The 23,165-nt window shown below is 39.4% G+C and overlaps 1 protein-coding gene across 1 annotated transcript in view; it reads right to left on the bottom strand.

Annotated features, from left to right (window-relative positions):
* LOC306907668 (A disintegrin and metalloproteinase with thrombospondin motifs 2) overlaps positions 1 to 23,165 on the bottom strand; it is a 114,870-nt gene that overhangs the window by 5,176 nt on the left and 86,529 nt on the right. The window contains exons 5-20 of the mRNA XM_079479947.1: positions 18,665 to 18,748; positions 13,733 to 13,889; positions 13,395 to 13,500; positions 12,667 to 12,810; positions 12,285 to 12,417; positions 7,086 to 7,199; positions 6,866 to 7,011; positions 5,946 to 6,121; positions 4,284 to 4,417; positions 4,089 to 4,209; positions 3,681 to 3,761; positions 3,430 to 3,593; positions 3,172 to 3,337; positions 2,781 to 2,913; positions 1,504 to 1,711; positions 752 to 881 (exon numbers count right to left, since the gene is read on the bottom strand). Coding sequence (XP_079336073.1) covers positions 752 to 881; positions 1,504 to 1,711; positions 2,781 to 2,913; positions 3,172 to 3,337; positions 3,430 to 3,593; positions 3,681 to 3,761; positions 4,089 to 4,209; positions 4,284 to 4,417; positions 5,946 to 6,121; positions 6,866 to 7,011; positions 7,086 to 7,199; positions 12,285 to 12,417; positions 12,667 to 12,810; positions 13,395 to 13,500; positions 13,733 to 13,889; positions 18,665 to 18,748 — 2,197 coding nt within the window. The remainder of the gene's footprint in view (positions 1 to 751; positions 882 to 1,503; positions 1,712 to 2,780; positions 2,914 to 3,171; positions 3,338 to 3,429; positions 3,594 to 3,680; positions 3,762 to 4,088; positions 4,210 to 4,283; positions 4,418 to 5,945; positions 6,122 to 6,865; positions 7,012 to 7,085; positions 7,200 to 12,284; positions 12,418 to 12,666; positions 12,811 to 13,394; positions 13,501 to 13,732; positions 13,890 to 18,664; positions 18,749 to 23,165) is intronic.

The raw sequence follows: 23,165 nt of genomic DNA, 5'->3' as shown, positions 1-23,165 counted from the left end.
GTTCACAACACAGAGCTCCACAAAGGAGAGAGAGAGAGATAGAGAGAGAGCGAGAGACAGAGAGAGAGAGAAACATATAGAACTCCCCCTATCGGAAACGCCCCATAAGGGAGGACCACCACCCAGAAAAGAGAAGCGTGCAAGCCTCGAAAAAGGAAGCCAGTCAGGGGAGTTTGCCTTGCAGAGCCAGGCAGAGCGACAGAGGGAAGGTCCAGCTGAGAGACGACAGACAGCGCAACGCCACCACGTGGCTGGAGAGAGAAGCTTTACTTGTCATCCTCTGCACAGGGTATTTCGGGTCGTGACGCGATAACCACTGTATCAGGAAGTTGCCATGCGTGTTGAAGTCGGAAGTGCTTCCTATTGTGTGCGAGGGGAGAGTCGGTTTGGGAAGGAGGAAGCACAGGAAACGGAGAAAGCGAAAGAGAGAGGAAGAAATATGGTCAGCTGTATTAGTGCATCTGTTGATGTAAAATGAATTAGTTTGTTATTAGTTTTCAAAACTGTGCGGCAAAACCAAAGCAAGTTTATTTTGTACATAATGTCTAACAGATCATTATAAAAGCAAACGCATCAATAAACCATGTGAATAAACTTTTTTTCTTTTTTAATGGTAATGTCAAGGGCACCAAATGAGCCAGGACTGAAACTGGTATATGATGCCTTTGGGGAAAAGTAAAAAAAAAAGATCTGTTAGGCATTATGGTTATGTATAATTACTAAAAGCATCACTAGAAATGTATGTACGCACTTAGGCAGGGATCTATTCTGCAGGGTCTAAATGCCGCTGGTTTGGAGTCCAAACACAGTCCGATGGTGTTGTCACGAGTGTGGCAAAGCACATGCCTCTCCTGAGTCCCATTCCCACATGTGACAGAGCACTAGAATAGCACAAACACACACGCGCAGTAAAAAACTGTAAAATTATACATTAATGCATATTTAATGTATACATATTTGTGTTATTATGATGTGACCATGGATCACAAAACTAGTCATAAGTTAAAACAAGATCGTGTTCCATAAAGAAATTTTTTAAATATTCTACCTTAAGTATATAAAAAACTTTTTTATAAAAAATTGCCCGCTCTTTAGAAAATACCAACTCAAGTTTGGTATCTATGTAACACTTAGAATTTTCACTTTTGGGTTCATCTACTTTCCACAACATCATTACAGTGGTAAGCCAACAGACAGCATTAAAATGAACCTGTTTCTTCTTAGCAGCAGCCTGTACAGCGCCTCTGATGGATCAATTTAAAGGCGATTTTCTCAATATTTAGATTTTTTTTGCACCCTCACATTCCAGATTTTCAAATAGTGGTATCTGGCCTAATATTGCCCTATCATCAAACCATACGTCAATGGGAAGTTTAACGTCAATGGAAATGGTATTCAGCTTTCAGATGATTGACTCTTATGACTGGTTTTGTGGTCCAGGGTCACAAATATAAAATCATAGGCAAAACATCATATTAGTGTGCTTGTGATAGATGTCTTCACCTGTGACCAGGGTCCCAGTCTCCATTCAGCGGGACACAGGTTGCGGTTGCAGTCCCTGCGGGACTCTGGGCGCTCGTCGCTGCAGTATCGACTGCGAATGGATTTGAACTTGCCGTCTCCCAGAGGTTGCACGCAGCGAACTGAGCGTGTTTGAGTGCCCGTCTTCCCACAAGATTTACTGCATTCGCTCCATTCTCCAGCAACCCAGCTGAACACACAAACACACCGGCAACCTTAAATTTAGACACCGTTCATGCTGACAGCCTTAATACTCAATTCTGATTTTGCATGGAGTGAGTGGCGGAGCCAGAGGGGGGTCCAAGGTGGCACTGAACACCCCTGACCTTTGACCACCCTGGGTGTCACCCCAAAATTTGATACGCAACTTATGTTGATTGGCATCTGCTTTCACCTCTTGTTGAACAAAGCTTTTATTTTGACGTTCGGCGGCATTGCTTGCCCTTGACGTCACCGCACACAAAAGTCAAGCAAGTCTTTACCTGTGTCTTTACTATGTTTAGAATGGAAAAAAAGGTGTTTTGTGTTTGATCGTACTGTGCGAAATCAGGGATCATTTTTTAAAGACTGGCGAAAGATAGAAAAGAAGAAAATGGATTGCTGCAATTTGCTAAACAAATGGTTAACAAACATTAAAACCTACACGCTTGCTTGCAAGCCATTTCAAGTCAGACTCAGTCTGTTGAACCATACCATTATAGTGTTATCTCTACCTACTTTCTAACGTTACACTTAACAACTAAACAACTTTCCATTAACAGATAGTTTCGGATTCGTTTCCCAACATACATTGTTTACATCAGGGTCAGAAATTAACCGAGGGAAAAAAATGATAACAAGGAGAGAACCTGACTGTATAACCTGAAGCCATTGAGTGGTTTAGTTATGTTCTTTGTTTTTCTATATATTTCTACCAGCGTGAACGTAGTCTTTGAAATACTAGTGCTGACATCTGCAGGATGTGAATACAAATGCAGCCTACAAAATTCTAGGAAATGATTATTTCTGTTCAATTATTTATAATAAAACACAATGGATAACTTAACTCATATATTTTAATCCATGACTATTTTAAGCAACTATCACACCTAAACGCTGGTAGAATCCTAATATTAGACAAAGAAAACCTAAAAAAAAAACTAAATGTATTTGCACAGTTTTCTGTCCATTCAGATCTATTATGACAATTCCTCCACAAGGATGTCCCCAAAGGGAGGTTTAGTTCAGGTAGGTTAGTTTTGCTAACTTTGACCACTTACATGGGCTGAGCACACTCTCTCATGGAACAGTCTCGAAACAGTGGAGGAGGCTGTCTGACTTTCTCACAGTATCTGCGATGAACCATCCTCATCTCTGCATTCTTTCGGCAGCCATACCGCGTCCTCTGAATACCTGTTCACAAGAAGAACTCATCACTGAAACACACATCTTGGATACAAAAAGGAAAAATTTTATTGAAATGACATGGCAAATCTTCAACGGAACTAATGTGTTATAAAAAACACAAATGCAGAGTATCAAATTCGAGACTAAAACTAATTACACATCTGAAATTGGACCATAGGGCTATAGATGTTCAAATGTCCCTATAAAACATTTTACAAAAAAAGAGAGATCATGATGCCCTCTTGTGGTGAAACAATGAAATACCTCCTCCACAGGTTTCTGAACAAGGAGTCCACCTCTTCAACACCCAGGAATATGGCACAGCATTATCTGGCACCATGTTGTTTTCATTGGCACTGTCACTTAGCCTGTCACTGTCGGTGATGTATTTGATTGACACCTTCACCTTGGCCGTCCCATGCATTCGGATCTGAAACACAAATACAATGCAAATGCCAAATAAGTCATTATTATATATTTCTTAAATATTGACGTGCGTGTGAGCTACTCATGTGACATTACCATGACAACCACATCATTTTTCAGAGGTCCGTTCATCTGTATGGTGTCCTTATTGTTTTTATTTTCGTACTCCCATTCGAGCCCTTTCTCTATAACTGAGCGTGTCTCTGGGAAGTCACCGTGTGCGTTGAGAAAGAAATCACCTGATGCCTTATTCCTGACAGCTATTCACATAAAGAGAGAGAGAGTGCTTCATTAAGTGAAAACTGCAGCCGTTTCATTAAATCCTACAGGAAATAATAAAGCTTCACCTAAAATATGAGAAGTCCCATTGAGTTCCTGGATAAGGAGGTGCCTCGCCCCTCGGGGAACCTCCAGCACTTTAATGACACCTAAATCAAAGCAGAACATCTGTTTCTTACGGCAACAGGCTGTTTTAACACTACATAGAATACAGTTCTGTCAAAACCCTTTGCTTTTTATTCCCAGTTTGCGTTCCGTTTTATTACTGAGCTTGTCACAATGCATCGTGGGATTGATTTCTTTTGACCAAATTCTGATGATCAAGCGCTTGTATTCTTTGCATAAAGGCATCTTAGAAGACCGCACGATCATGCTGCCTTTCTGTCGAAACCTATAATACAATATGCTGGCTACATAGATACCTACATAGTTTTTGGTACAGAGCCTACATACCTGCAAAGACTACACAGACGTACCTTTTTTCTCCACAAAGGTGAAATTGAACTTGTGAGTTTTGCACTTGGTTCCGTCCCCCCCACAGACCCCGCACTTATCTTCAAGTTGAGCTGATCCGACCACATTATCACAGCCCACTTTCTAAAGGGAGAGAGACACCGTCAGCGTCAGGCAACTAAACACACACACACAAAACATACACACAAGATACACACCTCACAGTCTCCGTTCACACACACGCTGTAGGGATCTTTGTAGGAGCACTGTGTTCCAGGTTCCACAAGAGTCTTCATGTAGACTACAGCACGAGTCTCTTTGGATTGACAGTACAATTTGCAGCGTTGCTTAGCTACGGAAAACGGAAAAAGGTAGTCGTTGAATGATGGATGGAGAAGTAAACGACAACAAGATCAAGTGCATGTTGAGACAAATTGAGAAGAAACTGTTTCCCTGTACGGAAGCCGATGGGTTTATTTAATAAAGAAAGTAAGGATAACTTTTAAGATAACCACAGTATAACTATATTAACGAAAGGATGATAATGTTATGCTTGTGCAATGCAATTTTACATTGAATGTTTTGATTGGCTGTCAATGTTTTCTTGTTCTTCAGCTTGAAAAAATCACTCTGAAAGTGATCCAAATAATAATATTATATACATATAACATAAAATAACGTTATATATCAATATTAGTTTGATATTATATAAAAATGTATTTAGTACAGTTCTTCTCTCTTAAATTTAGAAGGGACGTTAAAATGTTATCTTAGTAGTTGTTGTCTTTGGCTTGGTAAAAGTGTATTTAATGGAATAAATATATATTTTATTTAGCCTAGTGCAAAACTAACAACAATAAAGTGTGAATGCACCTCCATAACCCCAAGATGGCCTGTTGACTCATTGTGCATTATATAATCTCAGACAAATTCCCAGAATGTCCGTGTACAATTCCAAAACTGCCTCCAGGAACATTTACATTCCAGAAGGGTTCAGCTTAACTTCCCAAAACATGCCCATGAACAATAAGATGCCTGTCCAACTTCCTGGCAACATTTAGTTAAAAAGAAAACATGGACATTTTTACCCACACATGTCTGAATAAATCAACAATAACATCAATAGAACAATAGTGTTGATTTCTAACAGGTGGAAGATGTTAAAAGCATCAGGCAAAAATTGGTTGTCTCATTTCCTCAAGGGTATCCAAATCCCTTCTAAACAGTAGGACCCAAACCACAAGTTCTTCTGTGTATCCTTGGTTATAAATTTCATAACATATTATAAAAGGCTCACAAAGTCTCTCTTCGAATGAGTTTTACTTTGGACTTGTCTATGTTGATTATAAAACCAAGGATGTACAAAGTGCAGATGACTCTGTGGGGACTGTATGTACTACACTGACATGTGTGCGATGATGTCATTATTGTGTGGAAGAATACGTGGATGAAATCACAACTTCATGTATGCCCACAGTGTAAGCGAGAACAGCTGTGTGGAGAGAAACATTACATCAGCTCATTTATAGACCTGGATAATACATTGAACCGAATAAAGCTGAACAAAACGGTCTGGGAAAGGATCTAATGCAAGCATGATAATAATTCAATTTAATACCAGAATCCTGACATGCTGCAGACTCGTCCAGAATTAACGTCAACATCTAAATCCTTAAAAATACAGATTTGAACAGAACGTAAAAAGTTTGGCCTCTGATGTCTTCCTTAAAAAAATATATTTTGGGGCCACAGTAGCTCCAACCCAATTTTATTAACCTGTTCAAAATGAAAAGCGTTTTTCTTAAAATTTCCAGTCCGTCTTAAACACAGCCATGTCTTAAATCTATATCTGTCTGTAATGGTTTTTTTTTGTCACTTACGGTCAGGGTGTTCATAAGGCAGCCAGTGGTGCCAGGTATTCTGGTGCTCAAACTTGTTGTACATCATGCTACATTGCTCGGCTCTGTAGTCCTGGTATGGGTCCTCGCACGCTTGAGTGTTACACACTTGGAACTGATCACTCGGACCGGAGCAAGAACGTCCACCGTTAGCTGGACTGGAGGAAGTTAAAGAAAGTGAAAAACGATCAAGTAAAAGCAATAAAGTAAAACAGGAAATGAATGTTAGTCAACGCTTTCCGACTTTAAAGGGACAGTTCACCTAAAAATGCCGTCATCATTTACTCACCCTCAGGTTGATTCAAATCGGTTTAAAATTCTTCGTTCAGATGAACACAGAGAAAGATATTTGGAAGAATGTTAGCAATTATCAGTTCTGGGACATCATCCACGACCATAGTAAGAAAAATGAAATATTTTAAAGAATTAAGGAAAACAAACAGTTCTGGGGCACCTTTGACTGATTCAATGATGAACATTCTTCCAAATATAATTTAATGTGTTCATCAAAACAAAGTCATTTATAATAAAGGTATTAAATCATATGAGGGAGATTTATTTTTGGGTGAACTATCTCTTTAATCAAATATTTTATTTAAGATGCATTAAAACTTTGAATGCATCTGTTCGGAGTATAAACTAAAGCTCTGATTTTAGAAGAATTTAGGAAAAATATTACCATAAGAGAGAACCAAAAGATTTTAATAATTGTTCAAATTATAGTCAATGGTTGTATTATAGTCACAGATTTTATATTTAATAGTGGGATTATAACACCGAGTTCTATTAAGCGAATCTTTGAATTTAACTGGAGAACTTAAGTCTGCTGTTTCAAACACAACGGTGATAAACTTTGACATAATCTCGACATACAAAATGCACAAATTCACAATCGTACGCACAGTGGATTGTTGCAATGTCGCGTACGAAACTGCACTCCCCTTCCGCAGGGCCGAGAGCAGGCGCCAAACTCACTCCACATGCCCCAGCTTCCGTCCTGTTTAATGATGTCTGGAGTCAGCCACACACAGTGCCCTTTAAAACAGTGCTGAGACACAAGAGAGGAAGTGAGCGGGTCTGAAACCTCAGGGCATATCTGCATGAGAGTCTGTGTGTCGGTACCTTCCCATCTCCACATGTCGTGCCATCAATGGGCGGTCCTTTTTTGGTCTTGCAGAAGAAGGGGTTGTCCGGGTGAGCACACCAAAGCTGCTTACAGGGGTCAAAGGTGCGATACTGAGAGACAGAGGAACAGAAAGAGAAATTTATTCTCAAACTCTCTGACATAAGAAATGCAGCAAGTCAAATTCAGAGTCACATCAGATTGTGTATATAAATATATAAATGTTTAAGGGCAGTTTACCCGAAAATAAAAATTCTTTCATAATTTACTCACCCTCGTTTTTTTTTGTTCTGATGAACAAAGAGAAAGATATTTGGAAGAATGTAACCAAACAGTTCTGGGCCACCATTGACTACCATAGCAGAAAATAATTAACTGTTTGCTTTCCTACATTCTTCGAAATATCTTCTTTTGTGTTAAACAGAACAAATAATTTTATAAAAAAATCTGTACTATGGTAGTCAATGGTGGTCAAGAACTGGGTTAATCAGAACAAAGAAATGTATACGGATTCAACTCAACACAAGGGTGAGTAAATGACCGAATTTTCATTTTTGGGTGAACTTTTCATTTAATATGTGCACAGAAGACAGATGCCAAAATGCGAGCAAATGTACAGACGTGCTCAAATTTGTTGGTACCCCTCAAAAAATCGAAGAATGCACAATTTTCTCTGAAGTAACTTGAAACTGACTAAGGTAATCGGCATCCACCATTGTTTATTCCATATTTAAAAGAAATCAGACTTTGCTTTAGATTTTGTATTCAACATAATATTGTAAATAATAAAACAAATTGAAATGTTAGGGACAAAAATGATAGGACCCCAACGTAATATTTTGTTGCACAACCTTTAGAGGCGATCACTGCAAGCAAACGTTTTCTGTAGCTCTCGATGAGACTTCTGCACTTCTCTCTTTCCATAGATGTTCGATTGGATTCAGATCAGGACTCATTATGTTTTCTAAGGGGTACCAATAAATGAGTCCAGGCCATTTTAGAATATCTTTGTAGAATAAGCAATAATTCATCTCTTTCCACAGCTTCTTTGCTTTATTCTAACACATACCAAAGGCATGCAAATATACATCATACAATGGCTTTTATTTTCATCACTCTTCAGTAGGAATGAAGCATTATTTCAATTTGCTTAAAGGGGTACCAACAAATAAGAGCACGTCTGTATAGAAGGTAAAATGCAGTTGATCCAGAAAGCACAAAATAATTGTATATTTGCATTGGGCATTACATTTACAGTTCATTTAGTCTATACATATCTTTTTATCAGTATGCATGTTCCCTGATATCGAACCCACGACATTTGCATTGCTAGCACAATGCTCTACCAGTATGGTGTTTGCACACCACGCAATGTCCAAAACCAGCTGAGAACTAATACAATAAAGTATACGACAACCCTCTCCCTCTCTCTGATTTGCAATAATTCATACATTTATATTCCTGCAGGACATAAAAAAACAGGACTCCTGTCAAATTAACAGCAAACTGTGTGTGACAGATACTGTGTACGGTGTTAAGGCTCAATAAAACGAAGAATATTACACATTTACACCCACTCAAATTTTATACAGTATATGCAACATATTTCATGCAAAACAAAGATGTAAATGTTTTAGTTTTGGTACAGCCTGCGACCAAGACCACAGCAGAATGACGAAATGTTGCGCAGTGATGGGAGATGGCCTCCCATTAATGAAGGTTAAAGGAAATATTTAGTTTTCCCTCAGTAAGGTGCAGAAGACCAAAATCCGTAGTGCTTATGATGTCAGAAAGCTGACACACAATTTAGCAGGACTCTGAACCCAACAAGCTTTTCAAACACATCAAAACATCAAGTGCAAAATAATTTCGGTTACTGTGATCTCTGTTTGAATAAGAGTTTGCTTCTGAAACAATTATTTAGCACCTGTAGAGATTTTGAAATGTTGGGTGAATTGTGTTGAACTCTGAGCTTGCAGTTTATTCATTGCTTTACTTTTCTAATAAATGCAGAACATTCATTGAATAGCCCCGCAGGTTCCAATGACCTGGTTAAGCTGACATTAGGGAAATGTTCTGGGCTCAATACAAAATAACTTTTGTAGTCTTATTCACTGGTGTGCTTTCCACTACAACAGAAAACATTTCTGACCCTTAAAATAGTTTACAGCAAAGCACTTATAATAGGTAATGCCTCTAGAAAGTTTAAAGGTGCAATGTTTAGGAGTAAGGAGGATCTAATATAATATACATAACTATGTCTTCAGATGTGTATAAAGACCTTTTAATTACCCTAGAATGAGCTTTTTCTATCTACATACACCGCGGGTCGCCTAACACAGAATTCGTTTTGTTTCTACAGTAGCCGTAAACTGACAAACCGCTCCACAGAACACGTTTCGTAAATATATTATTTCCTTAGCCAAAAAGTGATTTTTTTTCTGTGTCAGACCTCGTGGTGCTTTGAAAGGTGAAGTGAGCCGTTGGTTGCAGTTCGCAACCTCACCACTAAATGCCGCTAAAATCCACACATCTACTCGTTTGGCACTTATATGAATATCATGAAATGTTTTTTTGTTAGAAAAATTTTAGAAATGTATCTTTATTGTCCGTTAAGTGACGGGACTGATCTTTATGTTATGCTACGTATGGCTGGTGTCATTTCTGTGTGTGGAGTTTGTTAACATATTCTTACAGCCTTTTCTGGCTATTGCACATATGGAATTATTTTTGTGCCAATAAAAATGAACGCAAACTTAAAGATTCAATGAGAAAGAAGAAAAACACTTTGATAATGAAAACAATAAACTCAAATGCAAAAATGTGACATTCTTCCAAATAAACTGTATTGGTTTTTGCTAATACTGGTTTATGAATTCGCTGCTAGATCATTTTCACTTTCCGAGTTTACGTTAACGCTTCTCGAATTTTAAATGGGCGGGCCACTTTTCTCTTAGTGGCTAGAGAGATTTGGATTGACAGCTCCCTGACCAGAAAGTCATAATATATGTTTTCAGCTTATATTTGTTATTCATAGATAATAATCGTGCACGAATTGTACGTATTGTTTCTATCTTTAAATGTTTGTTTATATTATGAGAAGTCTCTCTTCTGCTTTTCTTTAACCTGTTTTATGTAGGTGTGTGTATATACATAATGAACGAGTTGTTTGCAAGAGGCAGACTTTGTAGATAAAACATTCAAAACAAAAGACCTCCAATTGTGTCACCTTATGAATTTTTTTGTATATATAAAATTGAATTGATACTATTTTATGAGGTCTACTTTCTTTGTATGCAAAGAAAGGGGTATGATACTGTAAATTCACCATGAGTTTAAAAAATATAGATAAAGTACTTGACTTATAAGGGCACTTAATTCTTTAAAGGGAGACTGTATGCAAGAGTGACATTGTCGTCGTCATCCTCATCTGGACACCGAAGTACGTTAATTTAACCGAAAAGTTGTAATCTCCGCACAGTATGCAGTAATGTTTTAATGTAGCCCTTTCATTTCTCACTACCCAATAATCTGTCATTTCTCTTTTTATTGAATGCTATGTTCTTCGTTCTTGTTTAAGAAAATAATCTTTATAGTCCATAAAATACAACAAAATATGAAGCACATAATGAACAAGCTAAGACAGAATTGTTACTGTACAGGAATAAAAGATGTTCCATATTATCTGAATTAGGCCTACATTCATTCAATTAAGCCTACATTCATTTACAACTTCAAATACCAATTACTAACTAACTTAAAAAGAAAGTAATTTTAAGTACAAACACCAGGTTTGCACTTCATGATTGGAGCTGTCAATCAAAAACTCACTAGATTTTTGCCAGAAAGGCGAATGAAAACTTGAGAAGCGTAAAGGAAAACTCTAGCAGCGAATTCAAAAACTATTGTTTGCAAAGACGAAACTTAGAAAATTGTTAAGAAAATCTTGTCACATTCTTGCAATTGAGTTTATTGCTTTCAATATCAAAGTGTTTTTTTTTTCTTTCTCATTGTACATGTTTGCTCGTTTTTTTTAGGTTTGCGTTAATTTTTAATGACACAAAAATAATCCCATAAAGCTAAATTCCTTGTGTTTACTGACACTGCGCGGGCCAAACGGATGTTTCAGACAAATGTTAGCATGTGATTTTATTACAATTAAATCATGCTATCATTAATGTTGGTTTTAGTTTCAAAACAATAATTACTTTGCATTGAACCCAAAACATGTTTTAACTTCACATTACGCAGCCTACAAATTTAACTCGTGTGGAAAGACAAAACGACATGAATAAAACACGGTATCAAATAATTCCGTCTTCCATGTGAGTGTCAGTAGCGAGTGAGGAATGAGAAACAGATTGTGGGTTTAGGATCCCGCTGCGTACATGTCTGAATAACGACAATGGGTTTAACCACAAGCAAAAACACATAATGAAACAAGTAACAAGAACGTTCAACCATGTTGAAACAAAAGAGGCCACATGGCAACTGATTAGAACACCTTACCTGGGCTCCGGATGGCCCCACCTTTTGCAGCTGAGGGAATGTTTAACAAGACAGTGAAGTACAGACCAAGCAGTGCTGTTTAACTGGAATTTAATTTGTTCAAAGTGAACAGAAATGATTCTTGAAATCATTTTTAATCCAGTTTCTTGATGCGACATCAAATATCAAGTGATTTCAAACATTTGCCATCTGGTTTTGATAATCTGAAAAGCCAGATTTTCTGTAAAGTAATACAAAATATAGCCATGTTTATTACTAAATGATACCCCTAATTTATATAAAACAGGGTCTAAACTGGATGTATAACAAAAAATGTCTATAACGACCGAAAATTCTGACAAAAAATACTAATTAAAAAAATTGAGGTTTATAAAAAATGCTTCTAAGTGTGAATCTGCCAATTGTTTAAAGAAATACTGTGCTATGACTATCTGTTTCATCTGTTCTTTCCTATGGCATGTACAGATATCAAAACACAGTTGCTTAACACTCATAATGCATCACTGGCATGTATAACACATACTGGGTCACGGTAAGCTACTGTAAACCCAATGATTCACAAATGGTGATTGTTGTGGCAAGCTGATGGCTTTCAAAGGAGTTTATACATGCTCAGAGATTTTACAATCTCAGTAATAATGCATTATGTGGAAAGAAAAACACTGTGCAGCAGCGAATGTAACACTCACCGCTGTGCACATCATGTATCCTGCCCCGAAGTCAAAGCGACATTGTTCGTCCATGGAATAATGCAGTCCGGGTAGCATTGGAAGCTCCTCCCATGTGTGCTCATATGGGTCATCACGGAGACAATCGTATGAACTACAGTGGAAGAATGGGATGGTGTGTAATCCGCAATCATACTTTTTTACATACTCAACAGCGGTTAGTTGTGTTATGTATGAGTATGCATGATTTGCATTCAATGTTGCCAAATAAATTTGCAGGAGCCGGCACAAGGTGGGCCTTTCTTACCCAGGCCCAAAGAGTGGACTACAGTATAGCATGTTGGACCAAAGTGGAAAAATGTTCCAGGTTGTTCCACCTGTCGATGGCCGTGCTAGTACTCACTTTAGGTAGCGGTCTAGTTCCTGTTGACTACAATGGGACCAGTGGAACCGGTGGAAAGCAGCTTGCACTAGTGGGGCCATGATGCTCCCCATCTGCACCTCATCTCCACAACGATTCCCCTGCCCATCATGCTCCATTCCCAACCTATAAAACATAAAGAAATCTTACACTAAACTGTACCCTTAACCTTTCATTACAACTTAATATAGGGATCACTTAGTTTAAAATTCATCATACAGCTTTTCCATGACATTCCCACTTTTTTTTGTAAATACTGGTCATGGTTTTCCTGATTAATAAAACACTTCATAGCATTAATATTTGTTGATACTTACTACAGATGAAGAGTTTGGTTCCAAAATTTGATACCTAGGTGTCTTAAATGTTTAAAAAATCATGTTGTTTTATTGTGCATTAATATCAATCAAACTGCAGTTGGTTTGTTTTGGTTGAAGCCACAATAACTTAAAAAACACAAGTAACTAACACAACTAAATTATGATAACATAATAAAACCATGATTTTTGTTGAGTTATCACATTTTGGAACCAAACTCTTCAGATATTTCCATGAAAAATCTAGATTTTCTTATTTAAAAAACTAATATGAATGTATGACTGGGCTATATTAGTGGGACCCAAAATTAGTTGCTTTATATGTCAACATGCTTACAGCATCTACACGTTGACATCTTCAAGCAGGCATGCAAAAGTGCAGCAGATACTCACACGTGGCCGGTTTCATGCGCCACCACAAAAGCAGAAGAGAAACCGTCCTCATGATTGAGGGTGCAGCTCCGCACGGGATGACACATGCCTGTGACAGGAGCGTAACCTAGCAACACATAACAACAGCTGATTGAGCTCGTCTTCCTCACATCTTCATCACACATTCATGTCACTGATATTTTGAGGACTGAGGTCAAGATCTTATCCAGGTCATTGTGGTACTTGAAGCACTTTGTGGCACTTATATCAAGCCTATTTACATTTTAATGATAAACAAGCTGAAGTCTCTAGATGTTGATGATGCTGTGCTGGTGTGTGTCTGTTGTTTTTTATTTTACCCTGCATTCCCGTGGGCCCAAACTCTTGGCGAGTGAGAAAGATGGCATGATCGTGGTATTCTTTATCATTGGTGTCCTTCCTCTGCTGTTCAAAAGCCCAGCGACACACATTCTCCAAACTCTGGGATGGGTTGCCCAGCTCAATGAGGCTCGTGGACTGGAAAATGAACAGAAAGGTGTTAGTCATGCTCGAAGCGACATAAAACCCTATTTCCAAATTGTGCATCACGTCTGGTCACATCACAGATCTTGTTAATACAAGTTAATACAAAGCTTGTGTGGACAAATGAAAAACACAGCTCCGGATCTGTGCATGGAAAAAAATGCATGGAGAGGTACATTCAGGCATGCATGTGCTGCTGTATTTTGATGACGTGGCCACACGAGTCATGGAAGTGAAAGATTCTTTCCAGATGTGACTATTGCAAAGCCTTGAACTTTTAACCAAACACTTTTTTTTGGTAATTGCTGTTGTTGATTAGACCTAAATGCCCTGATTTCTTTATTCTTTTCGTTTTTTTACATTAATGGCTATTATTTTATATATCAGCTATATTTTTGCAGCGGTTGTGTATATTGTTACTAAATAAAGCTTAAAAAATCTTTCCAGCTGTGTGTCCTAAAATAACTCCCACAATTGCTTTTTACATCCTATCAGGTTCATGAACTACCCCGCAAAATGCTGTAGTACCTCTAGTATGCTATAGGGGGCGCCATCTTCATTCCAATACATTGCATTGAAGCGCCTTGAGAAAGAGGGCGGTGGGAACACAACATACGGATAACTCAGCTCAGCATCACTCCCAGCACCAGTGCGTCTGCTGCTTTACTCTCTCATTACGCTTCAATTTATTTGCGTTTATGAAATTTGCAGACTAATAACATCAATATAACAGTTCTGTGTACATAGTTTCCCAGCGACTTATCACATCATTCCACCATGCTGACATATTTGTTGATAATATCACAGAGAAGGGTGTTTCTCGCAGGAGAGTGTTCTCGTGAACACGAGACATGACAGACGTGCAGGCGTCCTCATTACAAGAACATCACTGCATCTTTATCTGCACTCAACTGCATAACGCACAATGTTTTCACTCGCACCTAAGCACACACACGCACACACTCTTTCTCCGGACTGATGCGGGTTATAGCGTGTCAGGGTCTCTTTCTGCGAGAAGAGATTTGCGGAAGAGACCGCGATGTTGGAGGTGCGCAGGGTCAGTGTGTTGATCAGTGCGTGCCGCAGCCGGCAGCAACGGTTGCCACAGTAATTGGGAATGATGGACAACCTGGTGGCAAGACGGCGAGGCTGCATGCTGATCGGGGCTGGGGCTGCGGAGGGGAGGAGTGGGTGTGGAGGAACCAGGCGTTTGTGGAAGAGAGCAAGAGAGAGAGAGAGGTGGAGAGAATAGAGAGGGGGAGAGATGTATACCTGACAGTCTTAAAGGCTGTGCTGTTGAAATAGGTGGGTGATCTAGAGCGGTTGTTCTCTTAAAAATAAAGATGGAAGAGTCGTTTGCAGAAATGCCGTTTAGTACAACCCAATTTTTGGAACCTTCCCGTAAAAAGTTTCTATAGACCACTTTGTAAAAACGTGCAACGCTGATTCAACTCTGGTCCAGAAGCGTTTGAACAGAATACAACCATCAGAACATTTAGAATCGGATCAAAATTTTGAACGTATATATTTAATATTTAATTGTACATGTAAGAATTAAAAAGGAAACTGGAAGTGCATCGGCATCAGTGTTTACATCTTAGTCATTAAAGACATCACTCTAAACTGAACATAACATGTATTTGACTGTTTCTTTTCAAGGACATTTTTGTTTGTTTATGATAATCAGTTATGGGCTGTTGGGTCCGGTGTAAACTCAACAGTGGATCTTACATTGCAAACATCTCAGCAATATCTGTTTATTTACCAGGAATAAACAAATCAAGGCCTACCACATGTCAGAAGAAACGTCAATGACAGTTTTATGATCCCAACACACCCCAGTCTAATCGTACAGCATTTGAGTTATGGTAGCCATGAGTCCATTCGTGTCTCCGTGCACAGGTTCCACCAAACTCATAATGACGACATTTTTGATCATGTTTAAAGACTTTGTAGGCGATCCTCATTAGCAAAAAGCCAAATCTCATTCTAGTTATATAATAATGTCAACAGGTTTGTGTGCCGGATATAGCAGCAGGAGATGTTGTAAAAACAATGACATAATTGTTGTCATCCTCGGTAATACCAAGTAGAAACAAAACCTCTGTGTTTGTTAGTAGGTTTCCATTCAAAAGCAAATAGTTAAATAGTACCTTTAGACAACCTAGTTTAAACGTCTCAAATATATTTAAACCTAGTTTATTTTAACACTTTGTATTATAATCCTGCCAAAACATCTCAAATATGTTATGAAAGCTTTGGGGGAAATACTGCACGTCGCGTTCAATCAAATCAGACGTTGTTAAATTGAACATATAAATTGAGTCAGGGATGTTTCGAGAGTAAAAAAATCTCCAGACCCGTCTGCCTAATACGAGATATTGAAATGGTTATGGAAATAAGCATTTATTCATTTAAAGTTAGCTCATGCATTAAATAATACATTTCTAGTGTAGATGTTTGTGTTTAAGAAATAATTACTGAGTATTGGTTAAATAGGATATTTAAGTTACAACATTTCTTGTCTGTTTCTTGAGACAAAGCAATGGCACTGATATATTTAAAGATATGCCACGGCAAGTTATTTTCAGTAAGGACAGCTCAAACATTCATTTTAGTCTGAGACTAGCCTTAAGTCTTGTCTTCGACACTGGGCATTAAACTGACCATTACAGAATATCCAAAACTCCCCATCTGTGTAGGTGAAGGAAGGAAACAGGTGAAGGAATGGAGAACCATTCTTGGACAAATTTTGATTCAATCCAAAACACCATAAATGAGCCATAAAGGGATATGTGAGGGTTGTCACCTATGGCACTGTTAAAATGACTTGATGTCGGAACTTCGTCTCTATTTGAAATCTTTGTACATTGTATCTAAATTTGGTTTCAACAGCAAGCCCACAAGCAGACCATCCCACTGGGAAAAGTCTGGGAGCTCCTTATGGGAAATCCATCCCTGAATGAGTAAAAAATCAGTTAAGAAGAGACAAAGCGTCAGGAGCAACAGACAGAGAGCTAAAGACAGTGTTCCTGTAACTCGGCTGGTAGAGTGTAGCATCATCAATGCCAAGGTCATGGGTTCAATACCGAGGGAACACCCTAATAAAAATGTGGTGCTTTGGATACGACGTGTCCCCCAAATGTAAAGAGAGAGATTTTGAGAGCAATGGAGATGAAGAGATAGCGATAGAAGTAAACAGAGAAAGACCTGTGTGCCAAGCGCCTGGTGTGTTGATGCGGTACAGTTTGCATTTTAAGAACTTAATCCTGAAAAAACAAGGCCAGGGGGACAATCACCACAAATCAGCCCAGGAAACGCCATCTGCCTGACCCGCGGCAGACCTCTCTCTAACCCGAAACCGCATGTAATCACCATGAAACCCCCACACTATCTGTCACAGAGGAAAATCACCATTTATCATAATGGCTGGGGGTGGTTGTGCATCTCAGAATGAAGAGCAGAATGTGTGGCACTATAGCATTGTGAGCTATTCCTCAGTCTTGGTGAACTGACATCTGCGGTAATGGCGAGCACCATGGCCGAGATAGAGAAGTGAAGGATTGTCATGTTTAAATGGCTTAAAAATATCTTCCTTCCAGGTTACATATCCAGATAGCACTTCTGGGGAAAAGATTCTTCCTGGGTGAACCATTGATGCTGATGGAATAAGTGGATTATATGTTACCTTCGCCATTTATTCCTGCAATTACAAGTCCAGACATCAAATGATTCAGATGTTCTCTAAAGAAAGGTTTTATTGTTCGAAAGAGGCTCTATCAAAGCTCAGGCGTTCTCAGTCGCGTTTCATTTAAAGACTACATTAGCAAGATCAAATAGATCTGTTTCCCAAACACTGCGTATTAGCTATTAATCCAAAAAGCCCCACAAAGTCACACACAACTATATATTTTAAAATAGACCATTTTAAAATCTTGTTTTTTCAGAACTTATTATAATGTGTTTGGGTAAAATGATAATTTTTGTTTCATTCCGTGAATTGCTAACCATATTTCTCCCAAATTAAAAAAAGTCGCATTTATTTACCGGAGAAACGTGTCAAAATAACAGAAAAAAATGCTCTGTCTTTTTTTCAGACCTCAAATAGTGCAAAGAAAACAAGTTCATATTTCCTCTTCAGCAATACAACAGATATATTTGTACATGTTTTTAGGAAAAGTTCAAAAAAAATGTTTATGTGGTAACCTCGATTTTATCAGTTTTAATGAATGAGGCAGGGTCATCATTAATTCTTCATTCTTCCCAGAATTCTTTGCCGGCTCCATAGCTCGTATATGTGTGTGCATGTTTATGTATGTGTACGTGTTAGGGAGGGGCGTTCAGAAGCCAATTGCATAACATCAGCACTCTGTGTGCTTTGGTGTTGAACTGTGAAGGCGTGTGACTTTGAAAAGACTCCTCTGGGAACGCCATGCTTTTAGTTCCCGTTGTGTTCAGTCCGGTGGAATAACAGGCCTAGGCCATGGTGAGCACCCAACAGAAGAGGTGGAAAATATGTGCATGTACCGTAAGCCAAGTTGGCAGTGTGTTTATGTGTTTGTGCAGGTGTGTGTGTTCGAAAGACGGCATAGGAGAGAAAAAGGGGTGTGTGCGCCTATACAGTTAACAGCAGATACGATATGTCAAACTGTCACGATACAGAACTGCAAAGGTGCTAAACGAATACAGTGAACGCTGAGATGTATCGTTTGTGAATTTCTTTGAAAGGGAAAAAGCATTTTTAGGTTACAAATGAAATGCATGCTTACTTTTTTGGCATCCACCAAAACAATCCGGACTAGCACCACGTTAATTCGTGCCCCAAGAGAGTGGTCATGATAGATCTCGTTCACCTGTGAATAGAAAAAGCTGTGTTAGATTCAACATGACAAATACCCAAAGTCTTAGTATAGAATACGTTCTTTTAAATTGTATTTGGGTTCTTAAATCTCTAACAAGTTTACATTTACATTTAGTCATTTAGCAGACCCTTTTATCCAAAGCGACTTACAAAGAGTACAATAGGTGCTAATACAAAGTTACTAGTTTCAACAAAAGCTAGACCACTACCTATTGAGAGAAGAGGGTTAGTGTACGTTTTTTTTTCTCATTTGTCTGTCAGTTTAAACTCAAACACACTGTAAAGTATACAAGACTAAAAGCTAATGTTTTCAGAACCAACATTTCAATCTCACTTATAGAGTAGTTTTGTCATTTGCATATCATGCAACATTTTTCAAGCGTGTATGTTTCATGAAATGTCACACCTGTCTCAGCCCAAAACTATGCTTTTCTAAAGTCTGACGTTTAAGCTTCATCTTGCTTGTTTTGGTTGTCATGCGCTGTCCTTGGGATATACAGTAGTTCAGTTAGTGGCAACATGCTCCAATTGTAGAGTTAATAAGTCACCATGGAATATGCCATTAAATAGTTCAAATAAATACAGCCGCGGAAGAAATTAAGAGACCATTTCAAAATGATTTTCTGTTTTTCTGAGTTTACTAGTGTGATTAGGTAAAATGGTCTGTTAACTATTTGCAATATTTCTCCCCAATTTCAAATAAAAATATTGTTTCTTTTTGCATTTATTTTCAGAAAATGAAAACGAGAGAAACAGGTTTAAAGAACAGAAAATATGCTCTGTGTTTTTTCAGACCTCAAATACGGCAGTATTTATTCAATTTTAAGCAATACTATAGTATTATTTGAAGAGTTTGGTTCCAACATGACTAAGAAATCATGTTTTTATTGTGCGGTCCAATTAATATCAATCAAACTTCCGTTTGGTTTGATTTGAGCCATAATAACTAAAAAAAATACAGCCAACTAATACAATAAAACACAATAAAAAAATATGATTTTTTAATTTGTTTTATCTCATTTTGGAACCAAACTCTTATTTTGTACATGTATTTGGGAAAAGTTCAACAAATATGTTTTATGTTGTAACCTTGATTCTTATCACGGTTCTCATGTGTCTTTTCATGCTGTCAGTCTTTCACATTACTGTGAAAACTTTGTCACTCCTGAGGTTTGATTTAGTTGAAATTCAACAGACACTGGACTGGACTGGAATGGACAAAATACATCTAGAAATGCTAAATAAATAAAACACACATGTGTTGTTTACCCGAGAGTGGGATCACTGAGCTGTTACCTTATTTTGAAAAACAGAAGTCAGAGAAGTCTAATTTAGGACAACTAAAGAAAATCTGAATTGTTTTACGTCAACATACTGTGCAGTACTGTACACGGAAATATATACAAGCATTTCCCATGTGTCAACTAGCCTCAGCATTTATATGTTACCATTCAATCCTCACAAAGAGAGCAAAACCTAAGTCCTGACACACATAAAACCACATACACAAGACCCGATAACGCACAAGAGAGCTTTTCATTTCCCATGATTCTGCAGTTTGACTTTTCACCTTGCGTCTCAGCCATCTTTACTTATTCAGTTCACTGAAGGATGGGCCTAATGCACTGTGGGAAACACGGTTCCCAGACAGAGAGGGAGACAGAGACAGACAAATTGGTACAGAAGTTCAGACATGGTGTCCTCTGCTTCTCTGGAAGCCTGCTAATGAGACACTGAGATGTATACACAGCCAACAATAATGAGATTTCTGATGGACAGACTGCAAAGAGCGGGGGGGGGCAGGAATAAGAAACGCAGACGGAGAAAAGGGAGTTTAAAGGAGGCCGGTAGGAAAGAAAGGTGCAAAAGGGGACAGAAGAGCGAGGAAAGAGTTATACAAGACAAGCACATGCGCCGTACCAGCTCACCTGCTTTTAATATGAACGATTCATTGGTTACCAAGCAACCTGCAAACTTCAGAACAGGGTGGAGTTTATCCTTTCTTTCGCTTTGTCTTTCTGAACTCCCAGCATTCTAAAAAACCGGCTGCAAACCTTTTTGAATACAAAAGGTTCAAACCAATATATAAGTCTGCACCTGACAAAAGCTTATCTTTGAAACTACTTTATTGGACTTTTCCTGACTGTTCGCCAAGATTTCTTCTGAAAGAAAGAAAGAGCGGAGCTTTTAGTCTCCGTTACCTTAGTAACCGTGCTAATACAGATGACTGCTAAAGGCTTAGATGACTTCCAGGTGACCATGACTCTAATGTTCTCAGTGTTAATGATGGTTAAACTGAGGCACAACTTTCATGCAGAACACACACTAAGCAACACCTCAGGACTCCACGGTAGAACCATTGCATGATGGGAAATGAATACTGCCTTGTTTCCAGGCTCCGGTTCAAAGAAAAAAACAGCCACAGCTTGCCCTGAAATCCTGTATGCATACGGCAAAAAGATCGAACAAGTCGGATGGATATTGTATTATAAATTTGACTGGCACATCTTCGGCAACACAAACAGGGTTCCGGAACCTCTAACAGAATAGATGTTTGTGTTAATGGCTGTGAGAATGTAGGTCTCATTAGCTCGGCCAGCCTTGTCCAGCACTGGGTTTTCTCAGCCTACAGGTTACTAATGGAGACCTGGAGGTCAGGAAGTCAGAAAATCATTAATATCTCATTAATAATGCAGAGGAGGGGGGCATTGTGGCTTCACTGCTGTAGAAGATAGAGGAGAAAGCAAGGGTGCAAATGGAATGATATGGTTGGAGGTGAACTGGTAGGACTTATATTGGGTAGTACAAGACAAAATGATGGGGAAAATGTAAAATGTGTAGTCAATTAAACTTTACCATATCCGATAAATAAAAAAAAGAGTATGTGAAAGGAGCCATGATGAATGAACCGTAATGAATAACTGCTTCATTATGCATTTGTAAATGAAATTAATGAACTCATTTATAGATGCTTTATAAAGGGTACCTAATTTGACAGAATTTTCATTTTAGGGTGAACTGTCACTCTTGTTTTCTGAAAAGAAAATTAAGTGTAAGCTTAAAACAAGCCTTTAGTTTACTTTAAAGTTGCAGTTTAAAGCATTAACTCACATCATTTTGATGATTTATTTTTCAGAAAACTAGACTCTTTTTGTAGATATTTGTACTACTGCAAAACAAGACAAAAATACTACTTTGGAAATTCATTGTTCCCTTTCTGTCGGTCTCTCGACGTTGTGTCGACAGAATAGGGTTTGACTTGAGAACCTACCTTCTCTGACTGACTTGAACAGGCCAATGAAAATTGGCGAATGAAATTTGCATGCCGGACTCCGCCCCCGGATATCCGGGTATAAAAGGGAGCCGGCGTGCCGCATTCATTCACCTTTTTTTCTTCGGAGCCTTCGCATCCTGATGCTGACGACTCTGCAGATACTATCTACGTGTTGCTGGTCTTACGACGTGGTGCAGCGGACTGTCCCTTTTCCTGTGACTTCCCCTGGGCGTCTCGGCAACTTCCAAGGCATCTCTCTAAAGAGCGAGCCCTTTTCAGGGCTCAATATTTCTTCAGCGCGGCATGTCCCGCTGTGCTCATGGGTGCGGCGCACTCATCGAGGAAGGGGACGGACACGATGTCTGCCTCGTGTGTCTGGGACTCCAGCACGCTGAGGCAGCGTTTGTGGATACATCTTGCCCGCACATGTGGGCGGATGGTAATTCAGACGTTGCGTTCACGGGTAGCTGCGTTCTTCCGAGAATCAGCCGCCACCTCGAGTGCTTCCCGTTCTGCGGCAGCAGTGGCATCAGCCCTGCCGTCCGCTTCGGCGAGCACCGAGGGTGATCGGGGAATTACCGTGAGCCTCAATCCGTCAGCCACCGGCTCGCGGACCGTTCACGCCCCGCCTCGCTCGTCTGGCCGTCCCGGAATAGGCGGTACGCCGCCTTGTTCCTCCGTCACGTACTCGGACTCGGGGCGTGACGACGATGAGATGTCGCTCGCAGCATCGGAGGGCGACCTCCTGGCATCCGACATCGACGATTCCTTGGAGCTTCCTCCCCCGGGGGGTCGAGCTCAGGATGAAGCGGACGTCGAGATGTCAGCCATGCTTTCCCGGGCCGCCGCGAGTATTGGGCTGCAGTGCACCGCACTGCCAGGTAAGTCCGCCCAACGCTCGCGGTTGGACACGTGGTATCTGGGGACCGGCCGTGACTCTAAGCCACGGTCGGCACCGGTACCATTCTTCCCGGAAGTGCATGAGAAGCTCAGTCGGACCTGGAACGCCCCTTCTCGGCGCGTGCACGTCAGACTAGCTCGGTCGCCCTGACTTCCCTCGATGACGGGGCAGCTGAGGGCTACGTCGACATCCCTCAGGTGGAACGTGCAGTCGCGGTGCACCTGTGCCAGCAGA

The sequence above is a fragment of the Barbatula barbatula genome (genome assembly GCF_947034865.1).
Source record: "Barbatula barbatula genome assembly, chromosome: 18".
NCBI classification, from domain to species: Eukaryota; Metazoa; Chordata; class Actinopteri; order Cypriniformes; family Nemacheilidae; genus Barbatula; species Barbatula barbatula.
Note: the sequence above shows the minus strand (reverse complement) of the source record. Positions and strands in the feature narration are given on the sequence as shown.